The sequence below is a fragment of the Prorops nasuta genome, unplaced genomic scaffold (assembly GCF_024137725.1).
Source record: "Prorops nasuta isolate Cenicafe-Biocafe unplaced genomic scaffold, Cenicafe_Pnas_1.2 PNAS00004, whole genome shotgun sequence".
Classification (NCBI taxonomy): domain Eukaryota; kingdom Metazoa; phylum Arthropoda; class Insecta; order Hymenoptera; family Bethylidae; genus Prorops; species Prorops nasuta.
This window is the reverse complement of record NW_027116801.1, coordinates 9,139,898-9,161,900: the sequence shown is the minus strand read 5'-3', so window position 1 is coordinate 9,161,900 and position 22,003 is coordinate 9,139,898. Positions and strand designations below refer to the sequence as shown.

Genomic DNA, 22,003 nt, shown 5'->3' with positions numbered 1-22,003 from the left:
ATATGCATTTATCCCGACCAGCAGAGTCAGCAGACCGGCTCGGCAGTCATTCGGACTATTAATACATATGAAAATCAATAGAGCGCGCAACTGCATGAGCTATGGAAGAGCGACATATGGAACTATTGGATGAAGTTTATCTTAAAGATAAAAGAACATAAAAAGATATACACATTAAACACCACGTCAAAATAGGTTAAGTCGGTTAGGTTTTTCTCTTTCGAATATCATCATTATTACTGTGCAAAGCTACAACACCATTTTTTGACAGCTACGTCATGAGTTCTTGGACGCAGTATTTTCAATCTTTCCCAACGCATATGGTAAACAGAAATATATCTTATATTGAAGAATTGAAGAAAACTATTTAAATAAAAATAACTGATCTTTTCATTCTGTCAACCGTATGGGTCATTTTTTACAAATTGAGTTTATCCTTAATATATTAAAGCTTATAGAAAGCTTTAAAATATATGATTTTTAAATAAAGTTTTTCATTTACTTAATAAAATATTCAATTTCTTTGTATATTAGGACTATGATGGCCAGGCAAGGGCTGAAAAATATTCAAGAGTAATTATTACTTTATTCGGAGTAAGTAGTGATAGTGTAACTAAATGACTGTAACAAAAACTATTCATTTGTGTATTTTATTTAATGAAATATGTTTATAGGTTGTAGGTTTTATATGGGGGTATGCTATTCAACAATTTTCACAGACAATGTACATTCTTGGAGCAGGATTTGTCATGGCAGCTTTAATAACAGTTCCACCATGGCCGATGTATAGAAGAAAACCATTAGATTGGCAAAAGCCAATTAATGAAAGTACAACCAAACTAAAGAAGAAAAAGTAACACACTTCTCTAAATATATATATATATATATATTTTAATTGAAATTATCTAAGAAGACATTTTTTATTATTTTTTAAAAGATTCTATTCTAATTGCTTGCAGCATTTGTGTATAAAATAATTAAATTTAAGCTCATTATTAATAAAGTCAATGCATTTATAAACTGTATCAAAAAGTTTTGTTACAGCCAATGTTACTAACTCAGATTGAGAACTATAAAGAGTTTACATAGCACTAATCCGTGAATTGATTTTAATAAACTATGTACATTCTGTGTAATCCTTAAATGTAGTTAGTAAAATTGGCCTTTAAAACTTATTAATTTAGCCCATAACATATTTTTTAAATATCGGAAGCATGACTTATAACTGTTTTTACTACGCACGGAATAATGTGGCATATCGAAACTGGCTATCAGCGACATCTGTTAACATAAAACGGATCTAAAACTTTCTTTTCTTGTACTTGCAGGTTTTAAATGCATGGTAGTGCAATTCATGAACTCACCAAGAATAATCTTTCCACTCTGAGTTTTCCACCGGAAGTTAATCTATTGGACAAATTGGGTTTCTTTTCCGGTCATTGGAATAGAATTATTCTTTTATCACGGTAACCCTGCACGCAGCTAAGAGCAGAATTTAAACGTGTAATTTAAAGGACGTACCCAATATTTTAAGCTATAAAAACCGTTGTTAAACGAAGCAAAAGATGGCTGGAAGTTTAAGGTTACTTTTTCGACTTAATAGTGGAATCATCAACGGTGCTATTAAGAGCAATATCATAAATGGTAAGTCTTATAACCAAACCTTATCTTAGACCAATTTTAAGAATTCATTTTCTTGCAAATAAATGAAGTGCTGAATTACAGCGGATATGCTCTGTAATTTTATGTGATTAATATAATTATAATTTATTATTATTGGATTAGAATATTGAGAAATAATGATTTAATTTTTTATTGTATGTAGTTATCAGAAAAAAAAATTGTTCAATGCTTAATGCATTTCACTATTCTTGATACTTTTAGTTTAATTAATAATTGGTTTCAAATACAGGAACTCGATCTATTTTTTCGGAAAATGCACTGGGTCTAACCTCCTATGAAACCACTAGATACCATATAAATAACCAGTTTCAAAATGTTGCTGATACCTTCCGTGAGAAAATGAAAGAAGTTTGCCAAGCAGATGATAGCATGATTTTCACAGAAGATTTAAAAGCTATGCTGCACTTAGCGAAGAAGGACCCTCAAGACTTAGATTTAGTTTATAATATGTTGAAAAAATTTAATTCTCAAAATAGAGAATTGCGATTTGGTACATTTGTTTTTGGACCAGTTGCCATGAGAACTTTTTACCACTTAGATGAGCCAGACTATGCCCTGAAAGCTTACAAAGACCCAGCATTTGAAGGTCTCTTTGATCAGGCAACTAGTCGCCAAGTCTTTTTGGAGCTTCTGGTAAAACACTCCAAATATGAGGAGGTTAGACAAATTTATGAAAAAATGTTAAATGAACTTCAAAATATTAACTTATTCCCAAAGAATGAATTTATTGTATATTCCTATGGAATGTACAAAGAGGTAAATAAATGCTTTTATAGGTATTCTTATAATTTATAAAAATAAAACAGAATTCTTCATTTGTTTTTCTAGAATGCACCAGAATCATTTGAGTCTATAGTAAACTCATGGAAAAAAATTAACAGTATTGGAACAACAGTAGTGCCTAGAAGAGCACTCATTTATATGGCAATGTTAGCCTTAAATCAAAATAAACCAGACATTGCATTAGAAATAATTTCCGCCATTAAAATGACAAGATATGTTGATGTTAAAAATATCAAAGTGCTTGTATATTTAAAATTAAAAAGGTACACAGAAATTACTATTTTATTCAAAGAATGTTTATTCAATGAAAATCCACAAACTCGCAGGGAGGTCTTTTGTCTTGATGTGGTAAGTTTTTCTTGTATTTTGTTAACATGAGTAATGCTTAAATTAAATTTCAAACAAATAATTAAAGTTGCATTTTATTATAGATGAAAAAAGTGGAAGATGCAATCATGGAACAACAATTACCTGAAGATAATGATTTAGTTGTTACATTTAATAGGGTAAAGACACAAGGTTTTGTGATGGCTACAGTAAGTAACGAATTAAGGATATTTTTAAAAAGATTAAATACATTTGCAATAATATGCAAGATGTTTCTCTTAATTTGCCTCAAGGTATGAATGTAAAAGTTCATTTATCTTTGTAGCTACAAAGTTATCTTTTGCATAAAAACTTTTTGGTTTCGGATTAGGAATATTTTTAGAAAGGTCTTTTAAAAACATTTAATGTCTCTTGTGTTTAAGAAGATAAACGAATTTTTAATTCTAAGCTATGTGGCATATTAAGTAAATCACCATATATTTTTGTTAATAAAAATATAATTTTAGACCTTCAGTGAAAGACTTGAATTGCCAATTGATCCTGTTAGACCTCAAAGATTGCAAGAAACAGGATTTATTCGTAGAAGACCAGGAAGGGAGATGTTTCAAAATCCAGGACCCCTTAACAGACGCTCGAATTTTAGGCCAACTTTAAAAGATTTGCTTTAAATAAGAAGAATTTCATTTTGTAGACTTATGTAATTTGTTTTAAAAGTAAAAATATAAAAAAATAGTCATTACATACATTTTTTATGACATCTTTCAAATTCACATTTTTGTTCTTTAGTGGTATAATTATTGTTGAAAATATTTGTAAGAATTGCCTACCAAGGTATGACTTAATAAAGAAAGATTTTTTAATTGATTTTTACTTTCCCTAGTCTATAGTTATGTATGAGAAATAAGGAACCAAATTGAAATTATGATCGTAGGTCAGGAGAAAGAGGTAATTCGATACATAGATCCTATGTGAGTGAGGCTGTTTATGAGGTCGGTGCCACCCTAACATGACACGTGGGTGCTACCAGGTGTTGCCCGGACGTTGGATCGATACAGATCGTTGGCGCATGTGCGACAACTTTCCCCTTACTTTTTCTTTGCTTCTTTACGCTGCACGCCATGAATTCACCCTTGTGCAATATCCTCCTCTCCCTTTTTCGCAAAGGGGAGATGTGCCTTCTACCATCTAATACCGCACTAATACTAGCATCTACTTTCACCAACACTTTTAACCCGGCGAATAGGATATTAGCGTAATACAGGAAAATTTTCTGCTGTAAAAGGGCAGATTTTTTCAATCTGAATATCTTCTCTACCAAAGATGGTCAAAACTTTTTTCTTCCCAATGAAACTGTCTTCCCGCATAATCTTATATTTGTTCTCATTTACATCTCTCGAATGTTTCTGACCTATGATATAGGTAATCTATTATAAAATTTGTTACGTATTTTTTGAGGGATTTTATAGAAGAAAGACATTTCGAATATTATCATAATCATTAGGTCCAGTAACGGCTTTCCTGATAAATTATTATAATGACATTAGAATATATAAAAGTTATATATAATATAATAGGTAATCCGAGAGATAATTAGAGATGCAACACCTGGAAGCCTGGCATAAAAATTGATTTGGAAGGGGTTTCAGAATAAGGAATTAGCATTTATATCGTTTCAGGGTTGAAATTCAGATAAGGGGAAAAACCCTACTATAACAATTTCAGTTCAGTAGATTTATGATGAGATACGCGAAATATAAAGTCCGCTGGAAGTCATAATGGAAAAATCATCCAAGAACAGATGTTTAAAATCTGCGCGGATTTTAATACATAACGCAATAACAAATATTGTCGTAAATTATTTTATTTCTTTTTGTTTTCGTTAAATGGTTTCCAGGATAAGAGAGTTATTTGCTTGATGCACCAGTGGGATAGGAATTATCGTAAGAACGTCTTCTCGTATTCCATCGGGAGGAAATTGGAGTTGGTTTCGCGTTTGTTACGCCACTGGGATGAGTGGGGACGCAGTGTGGCGCAGGCTCATGACGCTCATGTGTGTGCTCGCTCGCCCTCCCCGCAATTAAGGGGTGGCCTGCGCAAGAATCGAGAAGCATAGCAGGCATCAAGCGGAGGGTTCGATGAGGAAAAGAGAGATGAAAGTGTAGAGGAAAGGATAGAGGGAGACCGAAGAGAAGCAACACCCTAAGGTTACGCAAGCGGCACCCCGTGTGGAGAGTTATCGACATGCAGCGCCACTACGGCACACGACGGCCGCAGCTGGAATTAAGGCAGAGACGAGTTGTTGCTGGTTGCTGGCGAGTAAGCCGTTGAAAACTTACGGTGAGGAAGGGAACAAGAGCGTTGGTGGGATAAAGAGAGGTGGCCGGGGGTGGAATCCGCCAGAGGGATGGATTCTCTAAGAGGAAAGGAAGAAGGGTATACGAAAAAATACTCCAAAGCAAAGTGATTCTTCGTTACGTGTCGTGTCGTGTCGTATCGCGTTTGATCGTTGAGGGGCCCGACATTGATGGCAGTTGCTGCTGGAACTGAAGAGGGTGCGACCGAGCCGAACGGAGGAATAAACGGATAGAGCAAGGGCAGAGCCTCGATCAATTCTCCTAAACCAGGCACAACGAGTAACAAACTAACGGCAATTCAACGAACGAAGCAGCTAATTGACTAAGTATAAATATAAGTACTGGAAGGACAGAGACTCGATCAATTTGCTCCAGCAGAAATTACGAATAACAAATCGAACACGAATCGTACAAAAAAATTTAAAGAGAAACAAGAGATAATCAGAAGAAACAAATTATTCTCCTCAAGAATCGAATTAGCAAAGTGCAGTGTGATTGGTGAGTGTTTGCCAGAAGGGGAAAGCTTGCAGAAAGGGTATTCTAGAAAGGAAAATCAGATGCTGGTATGGTGGTGGTGCATCGAATGAAGGAGCTGCCTTCGCCGTGCCGATGACGAGGCTGCAGAATAGATTCTCAAGCACGCTAGCAGGCAGGAACGCGCTTAAGCTGCAGCTGGCAGCTCCCGTGGAGGGGCTTTTCACTCGACACAAGCCAGTGGTGGGTAGCGGACGTCGAGGAAGACGGAGACGCCGGTGGTTCGGCAAGAATTCCACTAGTTTTAGTGAGTCTGTTCGGAAAAACAACTTTGCCGTTACTGTGGTCGTCGTCAACGTCGATGTCCTAGCATCGCTGACCGTCGGTGCTTTAACATCGGGTGCTAAGATCAGCGAATTGGCAAGAGGTGAGACTTGTTGCGAGGTGAGTGGCCGACTCGACGTCGACGACGACTGTGACAGCGGCCATTACGTCCGGAGACTACGTAATTATGCCGCGGTGCCTCATGGCCAAGAAATGGAAGGCCTATCCATGGCCGGACCGTGTGGACGATCAACAGGAGGAGCCGAGCTTCGTCGAAGAGCATCTGCTTGGCGAAGGCCTGGAGATGCAGCAGGCGCCCTCGGTGGTAATCGAGAAAAGGCAGCACAGGCATGAGCCTGAGGAAGAGGAGATCGATGTTGTCGGAGACACCGACAATCGACAAACCGAACATCAACAGACTTGTTGGAGTCCGCATAGCCCCACCGCTGGTGCCACTGCACCTAGTCCTCCACCTCTCAATGCTTCCGGTGCTCTTTACTATCATGGTACGTCTCGTACTCGCATTGGTCACTCACAAACACACTCTCCTTATAACCTAAACGTAACCTCCCTACCACAAACGCATCGATCTGCAAAAATGTGCATTTTTACTTTACAAGCTTGTTCCTTTTTTTGTTAATAAAATCCTTTGTTAAATTGTTCCAACAATTTGTCCGACAGAAATTTTTGTGTTATCTCATCCTAAAGACCACGCCCACAATTTCCAAACTTTGGATGCCTCGCCTTTTGATGAAAATATACGTTTTCCGTAACATTAAACATCATATAATCCCTTAAAGCTGTTAGCTTTATCGACAGGACGATCCACTAGAATTTATGTCCATGTCTCATTAAGGTGACCTAAATATCATCCCGGATCTCACTGGTTTTTCAAACCAATTTTTGTCCCTATTTTCTTACATGGACGCACATACATACACACATGTTATTATTGGCGAAGAAAACAGCATGCATTGCGCAACAGCTTGATGCAGAAATCGATTTTAGGGTAAGCGATGCACCGTACAGGTGATCACAGCCCCCAACGGAATCATATAGTTTTCCTTAGACATTTTAAGTAATACGCAGAAAAACGATAAAGGCTGTTTGAAACTTTGAAAATCTTTCAACTTTTGCAGCATCTATTAATACAATTTTACGCTTGGTTTTCATCGTCGAAGCTTGAATTTTAAAACTGTTCAGATTATAGGCTAATAAAGAGAAAGCCTACAAATGTGTGGTAGGGTTAATATATTATTTAACCCCATTCCTCGCATTATTGGGTTGCGCAGAGGAGCGTTCGTCCAACTTGTTTGAAGCACCGTGATTATTGGAATTTTTTTTGCAGGCTATACACACGAAACGTGGCTGAATCATGACGAGCCACCGAAGTATGCGACGTTGCGTTCTGCAGCTGAATTGGCGCGTCCTCTCGTACCATCTCCACCGCCTCCAGCAGTTTCTTCCGGTCCGGATCTGCAAGTCATCGTGCATCAACAAAATTCGTCACCAAATCCGATACCCTCAACTTCGCCCACTGGATCATCCGTGAATTTACCTCCTAGAAAGAGCCTCTCCATGTGCTTTACCAGTACCGGAACTGCGTTGTCTCTGCCGCCTAAGAAGAAGGACATATACAGGCCCTACAGTCTCCAGCCAGCTTCGGAAATAAGAACTGCAGCCGAGGAAGATCTCTCGGCGGCTCAGGCAATATTGGATTTGAGTGCGAGCCCGGCTGCCCCCACCCATTCCGTTTTCATCCATACACTGTCGCCACCTCCGTTACTGCCACCTGCTGCACCAGTCACTCAGCTGCAACCTGTTCAAAATGCCCAGCCAATGCCCATCTCCGTACTCGTGCCCGTCCCAACCTCTACAAGCCAAACTCCTCCTCACCAACAAGAACAAATTCAGCAGCAGCCACAATCCCCCGCAACTGCTGAGGGATCCTCTTCTTGTACTTCAGCCAGAGACTGGTAAAACTTTTTGCAGAAAACAATAACTTTTCTTCAAATTCCACTTCTTCCGCAAAAATTCTAAAATAATAAAATTTACAGCGCTCGTCTTACAATTCTAGCACCTATGCACAGGTTATCCCAGCACATATGTTTCAATATCCCGTTCTTCTAATTACGCATGACCGGAGTAAACGAGCAGTACGTTTCGCGTGAAATTGTGTAGAGCTTCGCGTAGTAGTTCTCTCACGGGATCGATTTCCTCACAAATTACTCGTACCCGTATATTCTACGCGGATTCGGTTGATTGCAAAGTCTTCGTTAAAAATGGACAATGGCAGAAAACTCTGAACAAACATCTATCCTTCGGTGTGCTTCTCCACGAATTTTGCCCCTTTTTCTCGAGGCCTTTCATTCACTTGTAGGCTTTCCACAGGGTCTCAGTTACTCAATTGACAGGGACTCGAGTGTGACACCCTTTGAGTTGGTTCTGAAACTGCACGATTCTCCATTTTCTTGAACAATGTCCGAGACTTTTGAGACTACCAATAATTAATCGACGTTCTGTTTTGGTTGGGGTGAATATAGCGGAGGGAGCAGCAATCACGGGAGTAACAAGACGGTGGCCTACACGTACGAAGCATTCTTCGTGTCGGACGGTCGTTCGAAGCGTCGAGGCGGCGGCAGCGGGAGCAGCACCACCACCAGCAGCGCTGCAACGCCCGAGAAGGAAGCGTCGAGCCAATCCGACCGACCAAAGTTCACGTGCACGGAGTGCGGTAAGCAGTACGCGACCTCCTCGAACCTGTCCCGGCACAAGCAGACCCACAGGAGTCTGGACTCCCAGTCGGCCAAAAAGTGCATCCATTGCGGTAAGGCATACGTCAGCATGCCCGCTCTGGCCATGCACGTGCTGACGCACAAGCTGGCCCACAGCTGCGGCGTTTGCGGCAAGATGTTCTCGCGACCTTGGCTCTTGCAAGGTCACCTACGTAGCCACACGGGCGAGAAACCCTACGGCTGTGCGCACTGCGGCAAAGCGTTCGCGGATAGGTCGAATTTACGAGCGCACATGCAAACGCACTCCGCGGACAAGAACTACGAGTGCTCGAGGTGCCGCAAAACCTTCGCCCTCAAGTCGTACCTCAACAAGCATCTCGAGTCCGCGTGCCTGAGGGACGACGAGATGCAGCAGCTGCAGAAGCAACAGATGCAGAAACAACCTGCCCTCGCGGCATCTCAGCAGCCCAACTCCAACAGGGGCTTGTAGCAGCGCTGCTCGAGCGAAAAACTCGGCCAGTGCGATGGCCTCGGGGTCCTTGACGCACCCAGAGAGAGCTAGCGAACTGCCGGGGCCTAGGTCGTTAGGTAAGTGGGGCACATCGGGCCCGATTGATTCGGAAGTCCTAGAAAATCCTAAGGCCTGTGGTCTATCAGGGGAGAGAAAACCAATGATCGCTCGTCGCTTCGAGGCTCTAAAAAGCGTTTAACAGCTTTTAAGGATTTCACGAAAGATCCTTGAACTTTTCAAGGACTCTGCAAAAAATTATTAAAGTCTGGAAGGCCTGAGTTAAAAGTTAGTCCGGGAGACGAAACGCCTTTTGGGCAAAGCCCATTAAGAAACTTTCATCTCAGTCCGAAGGTAGACTATTTAAGATAGATCTCTCTTTCTGCGGGTAGATGAACTACTAAAGATTTTCGTGATCATCCATATTTGTTAATCCACAGTTTTATAGGGTAAATAGAGTCAGTCCTTGAGAGTGGGCCTTGCACGCCTCACTTACCTAGGAAGAAGAGGGGTGAAGCAAAAAATTTGCCGTAGATTATAAGTAGAAAAGTGCCAGTAGAAAGAAAAAGAGAGGATTGATGATTATTCATTATCTCTTATATTAATAAAAACGTCCAGTAATGTTAAGTCCAAAAGAACACGTCGATACAGTGACGTCCATACTGCAGTCTAGTCAATCTAGTCGAGTATATCTATATTATATTATGATATTATATTATATTATTTATATATATATTATATATAGTATATTTGCTAGTGCGTACGGTTCTAGTCTCAATCACTCGTTAACGAGACATTATTTATTAATTCGTAGCTGCCTAAAGATTTTCAAGGATCAATAACTGATGAACTTAGAGAAGCTACAGCGAGATTTCAACGACAACGAGGCTTCGCAATGATCTGATCTTTCCGTTGCCGATTTTAATAATATTCACTCAAAGTAACAAGTAAAAAGTAGTGTCGATTTACCGAGTCACCAAAGCAAAATAAACAAAAAAAAAAAACAAAAAAATGCAAAGAATAGGACCTTGCGAAAAACATACCCGAGGCCACAATTCATTTGGGTTCAATTGGGATTATAATTAATGTAGCTGCTCTCTTGGCGCAAACCCATGTGCGATAAATACATTTGATAAGGCATTATATGTATTTAGGTATCCGCACATCGGCTTATGCCTTAATGGAATTAGTGGTACATTACGACTTACTGTAATAGCGCATAAATGGACGCATGGAATAATAAATAAGCTATGTCTCCCACATCAAGACATAACGATTCTGCTATCATCTTAGTCGGAATAAGGATTAAGTTAACTTTGGATCTTATTAACACAGAAGCAGATAGAACAACAACAACAACAAAAAGAATTTATAATAGACAAAGGCTTGTACAACCATATAAACATGGTTTATACCTCCTTTCAGGCAATACTTCTTTGAGACTATAGTTAACTTGATGAAAGAGAAAGGGCTCGCGTGACTATTACAGTAGGACCAGCGTTCTTTTCGTTGACGTCCTATTTTTTCCACTACATGCTTGTAAGATTAGACACGGCAGGTGCGTAAATGCGGAAAGAGAATGTGCGCCGATGCATAAAACGGTAGATACATTTGCATACAAATGATAAATACATGCGTAACACGATACATACACTTAGATGCATAAACTTCTACGCATATTATTATACACTGACAGACAAATGCACGCGCTTGCATAATTAGAGCAAATTCAAGTAATAGATGCGTATAATATTGTTATATAATATTTTATAGAAGCAATATAACAATGGTCAAAGCAATGTTTCGACACAACGAATTATATAATTATACATACGGAAATAATTGAGTAATCTTTTTCAGCAGGAAAGGTCGTTCGTCTCAATCACGCCCTTCAATCCCGTTGCTTCTTGTCCAAACTAATTTATTCGGATTTGTAAATCGCTGCTAGTCCCTTTAAGCTTTAATGAAACAGAGAAATTTGACTCGTGGAAGAAGAGGTGAATGTTTGGTAAGGCGCAAGGAGAACAAAGGGCGTGAGAAATACGAAAATCGTTGAAGCTTTAAAGCTCGAAGGAAGCGACTGGATTGTTATTCACGGCGATCCTTATTTATTTTCTAGCAAAATACCGCCAATAATTTCCACGTGCATGCACAATAACGGATAATAACGTCTCAAGATCAAAAGCAAACAGCAAAATTGGAATGATCTTATTTGGTGGATATGGGCGTGGGGAGTTTTTGGTCTGGAAAAGAGCAGCTTTTGAATCTATACATACAGCTTCGGCTAAACTACTTAAAGAATTAATTTAGTGAAAACTTGCGCAAAAGTAGGCCGTGCGATTTTCGTATCTGATCGTAAAGCAATAATTATTAAGCAATATTAATTTATTCTCCTAGAATACAACGAAACAAAAAACATTTATCATACGTTTACTATATGCATATATAGTATATATAGTATATACGCCAAAGCATAGAAACTTGTTTTCACATTATTTATTTCCGCCGCCTAGTCAGTATTAATTAATAGTTTAATTTAATCGTAATTTTATCTGATAATTTAAATTATTTCCTGTAGCCTGTGCGAAAGTCGTCTAGTCATACAAACGTTTTTTAACATGTAACAATGTTAATTATTCGTAAACTCTCGTTGCAGTGCTGTCATTATACGTCTACTGCAATTTTTTAGTCATGGCCTCGCACAGACTGCAACCAAAGATGCATGATTCTATATTAATTTATTTAATATATATTTATATTTATTTCCATTGTTAACAGTATTATTATTTATTATTTGCGGTGTTATTATATGATTGACGTCTCTTTACCATTATGCTAGATATTATTTTCGTCGTTGTAATTGGTGTGTGATCATGAATTTCCATATTTATTATTATAAAATTATTATAATTAAATCCATTTAGCAACGAACCTCACTTGCTTTAAACCATTTTCATTTGCTTTTTTATTGATCAGAGTCATTGTACTTGTGCAACGAACCTTATACAACGATCGGAGGCAATTTATTTATATAAAAGTTGACTTGGCAAATATAGCAAAGTTTATTGCTTAGAGATTTCGTGCCTGGATATTGCTTAGACATTTTTTGAACGATTTAATATACATATAAATGACAAATCAGTTTTATATAGCATAAAAAATGTATTGTCCAATTAAGTTCCGTCTACTTTGTTTTATAATCAATTGAGTTTAATTTGTCTAATGAATTTCGTAAAACTCGTTTGATTCAAAAAGTTTTCTGCTTAGAGCTGCTGAACGAAAGGGATAGTTGACAGAATTGAGGCTCAATGGTAAAATCAATTTGAGATTATTCGCAATTGGAGGTGCTCAAAAAAGTGTGTACAAAATGTAGGTGAATAAAATGAGATTTGTTGGCATATTTATTAACGAATAGATTCAAATGGTAAAAATAATTAATGATTAGGAGTTATCCGAAATTTGGAGAGATTTTTGCATAAAAGTTTCTGTATATAGCTCACTAAATCAACGAATGAGAACTTTCGCTTCTATGTGTAGAAAACATCTTAATTAAATTTTTCTCCTCAACGCTTTTATCAACTATTTTTCGCCTTGATTTAGTAAGGAAATGAACATCGAGATTATTTTGCAATGAGCGTATTTACAAATATAGAAATAAGGAATTAGTACATTTCGAAGATTTTATTTTACTAGGAATTCGTATGCTTTTGTTTCAACAAGAACTTTCTCTTCTATCGCCATAAACTATTTCGACTTTCCTGCTTCAATTTCGCATGCGACTCTATACTTAATATAAATTGCATACCTCTACTATTACTGTACTATTACCAATACTATTACTATTACTTCTATAACTATAATTATATTGCTAATACTACTGCTATCACTATTATTAACGCTATTACTCCTAATAATATCGTATAATAATGATATTTATGACTATAAGCTTAACTATACTAATCCAATATCGTCTTTAAGCTATCTATCCATATATGTATATCCAGAATTGCAATATTACTATCGTAGTTTGCACTTTACAAAGGGGGAAGTGATGAAACTAAATGAAAAAAATATTTTTAAGCTTGCGCCTCATGACTAATGATTTAAAAAGCAATTAAATTCAGTCAATGAATTAAATAAAATAATCGCGTGCAATTTAAACGATTAAGACGTTAAGAGCATATATAAACAAATTAAACGAGTAACGTAACTGTAGGGCTTGAAGGGATTAAACTCGCACATGAGAGCTTTTGAAGGAAGATATTTCATCATCTTCCCCAACCTTAGTAATTCTCGTCTATCGCTGATTTCGTAGAACCCGAGTTAACTTTCAGGCTGAAGATTCCTTTCTCTCTCTCTCTCTCTCTCTCTCACTATCTTTTCGCGTCTCTTAATTTCTCTTTCTCTCTGTCTTTCCCTATTCTTCACTTTCAATATACTCTCTGTCTGTCTCTATTTCCATTCTCGAGCCGATTTCGCTCACTAAACGGATTCGAGTGGAAGAAAAACTTTTCTCTCGTAGAGCTACTTAAGCTTGTAAATATAGACAAAAAAAATATGGGACTCAAAAGGGGCTAAAAAGATAAGGGATCTGCGAAGGGACGACTGGTTTATAGTGGATTGAAATAATTGCCTTAAAAGTTTCGCATTCGAGCCGCTCAACAGGTTCCATTATTTTTTTACGATACAGCGAATAGTCGATATAGAAAGGAAAGTTTCGTTTAAAGGGAAATCTTTGCACCGAATTTGCGCATGGCGCAACCTACATTCTCATTTCCTTCGTTTCGTACGAAAGAACGAACGAAAATCCAGGAAAAAATTGTCCGCACAGCACACATGCAGAGAATATATATATACACTAAATCCTGTCGTATCTCCCGAAAATGCTCGCGCTGATCTTCTCTATCGGAGTTTCGGAAATTTCGGCCAATTACAACCATCGTAAAGAAATTAACACGCGTTCTTACCATCAGCAGTGGAGAGATTATTAGCCCCGAGATAAATAAAAAATCGCATTCGGATATGCAAAGTATACTCGCGGCTGAGAAGTATATATAAATACTTGTAAAATTGAAGGTGTGGTAGTATAACCGAGTAGATGCGTTACTTGTCACGTGTAATATAGGGTAGAAAATTGCTTAATTAGATTGGTTTAAGGGAACACGTGAAACGTGGACTCCAATGCCGTCCCGCGAAATCCCAGAAAACTCCAATAATCACGAACAAAAGTTAAATTAGACTTATACCGATAGACTGATTTGAATCACTGCGGAGTTTTCGGCAGTGTTTATCGGTCTTTTTACGCGATGGAGATTTGTATTATTATTAGTAGCTAAAGTATTGACCAGAAAACGAGTGAAATTGACAAATTCCTAATGTCCATCGTATGCGCGCTTTACTTTCCATTCGATGAACGCACCAAAAGCTTTTTCACGTCTCGCATTTTTTTTTAGCGCGAACGAGCGTAGTTTAAGATCGTTCTTTCATACACTTATTAATACGGGAGCAAGTCTAATACGGTGATAATTTTCGAATCAGCTATTTCAACCAAAAGACACACTGAATATTACCGTGTGATTTAGAATACTATACTGATTTAGATTGCGTTGGATTGATACTTTTACAGAAAGTTTTTTGTCCGTCGATAATAAAATGGCTTTTGCGAGCACGACGCTTAGAGAACGATATGTGTTCAAGAAAACTGTAGTGCTATAGTCTTAAGTGACGAGAGAGAAAAAAGCAACAACAGCTATACTATATCCATTATTAGCGCACGAATATATAAGCCCTGGATAAATTTCGGTTTTTCGGTAAAAATGTGAATTTGCTCATCTTATTGCGCGCCTCGAGCACTCCGTATAACAGTCCACGAAATCTATTGGATTTTCACAGTTGCTGTGCGAAACATACATTATTTGTCGAATACGCGCATTATTATTAATCCTGCAGGCTGATCCCCAGTCGAATTTTTAAGTCTCTCCTTTCCAGCAATATACTATATGGAACAAAGTACGATTAGGATATTTCAGAAACGAGTATTTTTATAAATACATGGCAATAACTATAAGAGCTCAGTTTGTCTTTAGGTCACACGAGTCATTGAAAAAAGATTGTAGCTAATGGGAAAGATTTGGAAATTTGGACATTTTTATTGCGTTTCTTTGGCGACGCGCCATTTTGTTCGTGTGTATAGTGGTTGTACTGAGGAAATAATGAAGTAAGCGATATTAGAATAATAATCGAGATGTAAGTACTTAACTCTTATTACCGCGTTGTGCAAGAGCGATGCTATTGGAAACGAAAAAGAAAAAAAAAGTAGAGTTGTGATTCGAGATTTAATTTGGTAGCAAGCGATTATTGTTGTATTTTTATATAGAAAACGCGCGAATACAAATTGAGGGATTGGATGAGAAAAATTTCAAAGATCGTGGTGTATATTTTTTATTAAATAATGTTAAAAACGAGCGAGAGAGACCCTTTGATGAAACGAACGGTAGCTTCGCTGTGTAAGAAATTTTTCAACTCCGCTGACTTTTTATTATTAATAAGCGAAATAGCGTTTCTTTCTAGTAAAACGAGAAATGGCGAGCATGATTTTTTGATGGAACAAGAGAGACGATAAGTGTATCCGATACCCGAACGCGCACATTATTATTACAGCATATTTATAATATAAATAATTACGGTAACCTTAATAGAGTAATTACCAGTTAACGAAAATAAATATGAAAAACAACAGATATAACACCAATGTATAACGGCCCCTGGATGGGAGCGATGCACGAGTCTCGACGTAGTTTCGCAATAAAACTACGCGTTCGTGCACTCGCGGAAACCTACCAGGGACTCCAGCGTATATATAGACGAGTCTTCTTGAATATCGAAGTTATTTTCTCATTTCCTCGTTTGCGTAATGTAAATAATTGACAAACATAAACGATGTAAAGATATTAAGGGTAGCAAATAACGAAGTAGTGACTTTACGAGGAAGAAAACATTAAGTAATAAAGTTTAAGTGCGAAAACAAAGTAAAACTATTATAAGTAAACTTATACTGGCAAGAACTGGGTTCCCAGTCGGACCAATATTCGATAAATATCGGTGTAAAGAGCGTTCAGTTCGAGAGTCCCCCATATACTAATAAGCGCCTAATACATTCCCCAAACATCTAGTGATTTTTCGTTACCGGAAGTAGCCAGCCAGGCGTACCATCAGCTTTCTCTCCCATGGGGCAAAATCTTTGGGGAACCACCGGGAATCATTGGCTATATACATATATATATATATAGACACACAGAGGGCACTCTCACAAGAAGTTCTTTTACGTCACCACACACACGAAGACAGCTTACGTTACGTACTTATCCAAGTTTCTCCACCCTTAACTAATATAAACACGAGGAAATCCTACGAAGAATTGATTTGAGAAGGACAAAACGATTATTCACTATAGTCGATACTCATTATCGTTCAGCTGTGAGATTAATGTACAAAATAACAATTGAGATTCTTGTTGCTAATTGATCAGGAGTAATTTGCAATAACAGCGTTCAGTATTGGTATGTTACTACTATAACGAGTATTCGCACATTGTTCACTGTACGACATTGTAACGATATGGTTATATCAATTATTTCGGCGAGGTATTTTTTACAAACGCCATCCGTTTACAACGACAGGTGGAGCCGAAAGGCTCGATACCCGAGAAAAAGCAATATTCGTGACTAAACAAATATCCTGTGTATCATTGTAATATAATTCTACGTGTATTAACCTATAGCCAATTTTGGGAAAATCTGTACGAAGTGTTAATAATACTCTATTTAACTCTCTCTGTGTCTGCGTCATAACTAATTTCACGTGTTTGTACTGCAATACCGATTGGACGGATCGTAATATCCGGCGAGGAAGTTTTCATCGAAATGCTCAAGCATATGTGTGAAATATACGAAATTATATTATACATATGGCCGTACTACGGAAATCAATTGCTGGTGGAGAGATTAATCAATTATCGGAAACCAAAAGATTGTGTCAATTTGTAAATTAACGAGATGGCTGAGAAGAGTGATTGGCATTCAGGAATATTAAAGGGTGAAGAGTTTCAGGTCGAGCAAAAGTATTAATTTCATTCGTTAAATTATAACCTCGAGGTCTTTCCCACTCGTGTGTCAATATAAAATTCGTCGTGCTCGGCGCGACAGATATGTCTTTCGAATAAATCTTCCAAGAGACATTTTCTCTCGGTCCCTCAAATTTTCAATCAACCGATGAACGACTTTAGTTTTTCTGTATTTCACAATCCCCTTATCTCACGATACACTCTATTTCGTGTGTTTTAATCAGCCATCGACTGTTATCAAATCAAGTACAAACACGAAACGTAGTCAATCGATATGTTTTATCGGAAAAAAGTTTCCCTGTTATTAAAAAAATTAATCTAATAAAATTAATATTACGAACGAATAAACAGTTAAACCGACCTTTTATATTATCTCGAAAATGATAAAATTCAGCCACGAATCTGGTGAAATGATACGCGATCAACGATTATGTATATACGATACGAGTCATCCAAATCGTTGTTGGAGAATAGTGCACGATATATGTATATGCAATTAATTGTTAATCGTTCCTCGCGTGTCATTTTTCAGCGAGGCAAGAGCATTACGCGATTCTCGCTAGAATCTGAAAATTTAATAACGCTAAAAGCTGGATCAAATCTGCCCAGTATCTCTCACCATGTTTCCGAGACTGACAGATCTCTGTATTCACTGGACAAGTGTCAGATATGATCAGCTATTGGCTTCGTGGCAAGACTGTTGTTTAAATCACGGCTCATCGATTGAATAGGAATGGAGGAAAAATGCTGGACTGTCTAATGGATGAAATTTGTGAAGGGAAGGAGCGCAAGTGGCAATAAGAACGAGGAAGGAAGAGGATCGGTAAGACAAAAGTGCCTATCAGTCAGTACATTGTTTAAAATAGAGACTAATAAAAATTGTTCGAGGTGTTAAGAGGACAATGTCAATTACCGATCGAGATCAGACGGTAAACAAAAGCAATATCAAATGGCAATTGAAAATGCGTCTATTATAGTACCGTTAAAAATCAATTGTTACGCTGGTATTAAATAGAAGCGTATTATAATTACTAATTGTAATCAATTAATCGCGTAATTCTGTCAGCTGTGGGAAAGTATCGCTGCTGCACGAGCAACTTTCCGAAATTGTAACCATATCGCACTTGTGCAATGAAACGTACGGGAGCACATTTGCATTGGACGAAAAAACCAACCTCATTGGAAAACATGAAACTTTTAATCCAATTCCATAGAAGCCTATTTAATTTCCCCAGCAGCTCGTGGAGAGTTTTAATGAAAAATTTACTCTACGAGATTTCGAAGTTAAATTCAGTAAACGGTATCGAGCTGTACTGATTTTATCAGGTGTGCAGCAGCTGCTAGCGATTACGCGTCAGATACAAATATGCGACTCAAATGAGGAATACTTTAAGGAGAGGGGAGGAGAGGCCAGTGTGCCAGTGCCTAAATACCATCTCGAAAGACTAAAGGCAAACGAGCTGGAGTTTCAGGAGAGACATTTGAGCAAGTTTTCCATGACTTATAGCCGTATATAAAAAGTGAAGTTGATTTAAGAGAGAACACACGAGGATTGCACAAAGGAGCGAGAAGATGTGATATACGTAGTAAGGAGAAGTTGAATAAAAATTTATTAACGATATTGTACGAATTGTGATATATACGCACTCTGAGAATCCCGTACCCACCTGTCACCTCGTCTCTACGACTGATATTTGCAGGATATTGTTCGAATTGGATGTCCCAAGGAAGCCGGGGTATTCAAAAGCAATAACGACGTAGCCGGTCGCGTTGCCAAATGAATGGCGCGCCTCCGATAATTATATTAAGCCGATCAATTTTTAATCTTAATTATTAATCGCGGTGATTAGTACTGCTGAATTAACTAATTACTCTAAACGGTTAAACCTGTAGCCGCAATAACCGCCTGTAAGTTACTGTAGCCACTCTAAACATTAACATATAGGAATAATAAATCAAGAAATATTATAGCGATGGCTTTTGTAAGTTAATCCAACATGATATAGAGTACGACGAAAACACCACATGGTTATATGAGAAAAATATATATGATTATTGTATAAATGAAGAATGATATAAATAAACAAAATATATTATATATTATATATATATACACATAAAGATGTGTGCATAAAGAAAAATATGAGACGAGGGCGGAAATATTGGAGAGAGGAAAAGGAGAAGGGATTGAGAGAGAAGTGTAGCATATATATGAGGGGGGATGAGACAGAGACTTGAGAGAAGGAGAGAAAGAGAGATAAATGTGTGTGTAAGGTTGAGCAAAGAGCGTATGGTTTCGTTGTAAAGAATCCTTACAAAGTCTCGAAGCGGAGAAATAATAAAGATCGCAAGTATCCATATTTTATAGCTTTTACTTCAGAGTGCAGTACACGCAAAATACGAAGTTAACTATATTTATAGAGATATGTTGAGATGGTATTACACCGATTAAGTAAGATCGGAATTAAGGTAGAAAATGAGATTATTCTCTCTCTCTCTCTCTCGCATATATACATATACCTTGTATAATGTGTGTACGTGAGGTCTTTAGAGCCCCCTAGGGGTGCAATCGCAGATTACAATTACACTATGGCTATGGTTGCGGTTATAATTCTTATTATGATTATTATATGATTATCATTATAATTATTATATCGAGAAAAATACGAAGAAAATATAGCTTGCATGATTACGTAGGGCTATACTGCCGCCGAAGCAATACAAAGAGCAATATAGAAGTAAAAGCTAATTAACGATTAAAGATACTGAAGCTAATAAACAACGCATTAAAAGAGTATGAAAACCCTTAAAAACACACACTAACGAAACACACCGAAGAAGCTTAGCCACGTGTATGTGTATATTTATCACACGTGTGAAAGCTTTTCGACATTAACACTATTATACGATACACGCGCTTACATAGATACACTTACACGAATACTATCTATGTCATTATCTTATACTAACCGTAGTACTTACTGTACTTAGCATTCACGTAGCTGACATTGTAATTGCGTAGATCGACCAGTTTGCCTGGCGTAAATATTATTATTGACGTCCGAGTCAAATGTAATGCGTTTTAATGAGAATTCGGAGTATATTAACGATTACGTCATTGGAAGCAATAGAGATATCGCAAGCAGATACACGGAATCATTACAATTCACGGTTTTTTCGGCCTACGAGGCCCCTAATGTACCGCGACAGTTTTCGGGTATTCGAGAAAGCCTTCGTCCTCTTTCAGTACCGGAGACACAACCGGGCACATGGATATTTTTCTATAAATCCGAGAGCGCTGCTCTCGGCTTCTCGCAAGCATTTCTTGCGAGTGTCGAATTTTCCTTTTTTTCCTTCTTTTTTTCATTTTCTTTAGTCAAAAATGACAGTTGAGCGCCTCGAGGGGCCTTCTCGAATACCGGGAAGCTCCGTGATTTGTCGAGCAACCTAACTTCGAACGCACTAAATCCGAAAAAACGATATGAAAAATAATTCATAACCCTAAGAATTGTAGCGATATAATAGAGTTATCGTAGATTGCTCATGTGTTTCACTCGGTGCCTGTGACAGACTAAATTGATACGCGGAAAGATACATTTGTGAGTAACGATATAGCACGTTGTTTCATATTTTTCTACTTGATATTTGAGCAATGAATATTAAATTGATTTATGAAAACGTGTCTGCAATTCGTATAAAGCTCGATTCATTTACTGTATCAGCGTTTGCTGTAATAGCCGACTGCAAGGATTTTTAATTGAAGAATGAGAAAGGAAGAAAGAGAAAGGAAGAAACGAGGTAAATGATATTGAATGAGAATTCGGTAGGTGGAAGTCCGCTAGATGAATAATTGTTATATCTATATTCGTGAAAAGTATAATTCATTGTACCCTTTCAAATACGTTCAATATTATAGATGAAATGTTCGTTTTCCGCAACTATAACTAAATACGTTTCTCTCTCTCTCTTGAAGAAGAAGAAGAAGAAAAATATCTCGTATTACTCTGTATTTCTCTCATCATTCCAGTAAAAGTAACGCAAAGATTACAGAAATTAGCTTTTTCCGACGACGCTTCAGCTGATCACGGGTACCACCCGGAACACACTTACGATTAGTATTAGCATGGTGTGAAAACGATAGTGACGCTAGACGACTTAGCTTTAAGCTTCTTTCTCGCTAAAAGAGAAACTAATATTATAACGATATTTACATACATTTGTATTATTTGTAAACTAGCGCTAATACAAAACTCCAATTATATGCACAGATATGCGAAATAAGTCACTCTTTCTCCCACTTCCGTTTCGTCGAACGGATGTTTCTGTAAAGACAATTTGATTCTCTTCTTCAGTCTGTATCTCCTGTACGACGCCTTGTCTACAGAGACACAATCTGTATATCAGGCCTTTTATTCAGAGAAAGAAAATGACTTTACCTATTCCGATGCGTCTCTAGAAAGTGTCGGGGATGGTAACGTTACAAGACAAAAGGGAAAAAACGTTAATTGAGCATTGTTATCTATGTAATACAACATAGGATGTTTTGTATTATATTTTCATAATAAATAGAAACGTAGAAAAGAAATATTAATTAGATTATTGTTGTTGTTTTTCTTTGCTTCACCTATCCTCTCGTCAGATATAACTTCTTCTTATAATAATTTACCTCCTTTTAATCATGTTTTTTATTACA

At 37.5% G+C, this 22,003-nt stretch overlaps 3 protein-coding genes across 4 annotated transcripts; all 3 read left to right on the top strand.

Annotated features, from left to right (window-relative positions):
- The first annotated feature begins 40 nt into the window (after positions 1-40).
- On the top strand, positions 41-1,060 carry Spase12 (Signal peptidase complex subunit Spase12). Of its 2 annotated transcripts, none has more exons than XM_066726354.1 (4): positions 41-195; positions 272-323; positions 535-594; positions 675-1,060. In XM_066726354.1, the coding sequence occupies exons 2-4, from the start codon at positions 279-281 to the stop codon at positions 855-857; spliced, it is 288 nt and encodes a 95-aa protein (XP_066582451.1). In that variant the 5' UTR covers positions 41-195; positions 272-278; the 3' UTR covers positions 858-1,060. The 2 variants fall into 2 exon arrangements, with proteins under 2 accessions (XP_066582451.1, XP_066582452.1); XM_066726355.1 differs by having other exon boundaries at positions 88-204.
- A 388-nt stretch (positions 1,061-1,448) lies between these two features.
- On the top strand, positions 1,449-3,653 carry LOC136773030 (pentatricopeptide repeat-containing protein 2, mitochondrial-like). The gene is made up of 5 exons (XM_066726353.1): positions 1,449-1,644; positions 1,913-2,439; positions 2,512-2,814; positions 2,898-3,002; positions 3,300-3,653. The coding sequence occupies exons 1-5, from the start codon at positions 1,566-1,568 to the stop codon at positions 3,459-3,461; spliced, it is 1,176 nt and encodes a 391-aa protein (XP_066582450.1). The 5' UTR covers positions 1,449-1,565; the 3' UTR covers positions 3,462-3,653.
- Positions 3,654-5,110: 1,457 nt separating this feature from the next.
- scrt (scratch) lies at positions 5,111-21,901 on the top strand. Its single transcript, XM_066726351.1, has 3 exons — positions 5,111-6,451; positions 7,294-7,921; positions 8,489-21,901. The coding sequence occupies exons 1-3, from the start codon at positions 6,133-6,135 to the stop codon at positions 9,168-9,170; spliced, it is 1,629 nt and encodes a 542-aa protein (XP_066582448.1). The 5' UTR covers positions 5,111-6,132; the 3' UTR covers positions 9,171-21,901.
- Positions 21,902-22,003: the final 102 nt, after the last annotated feature.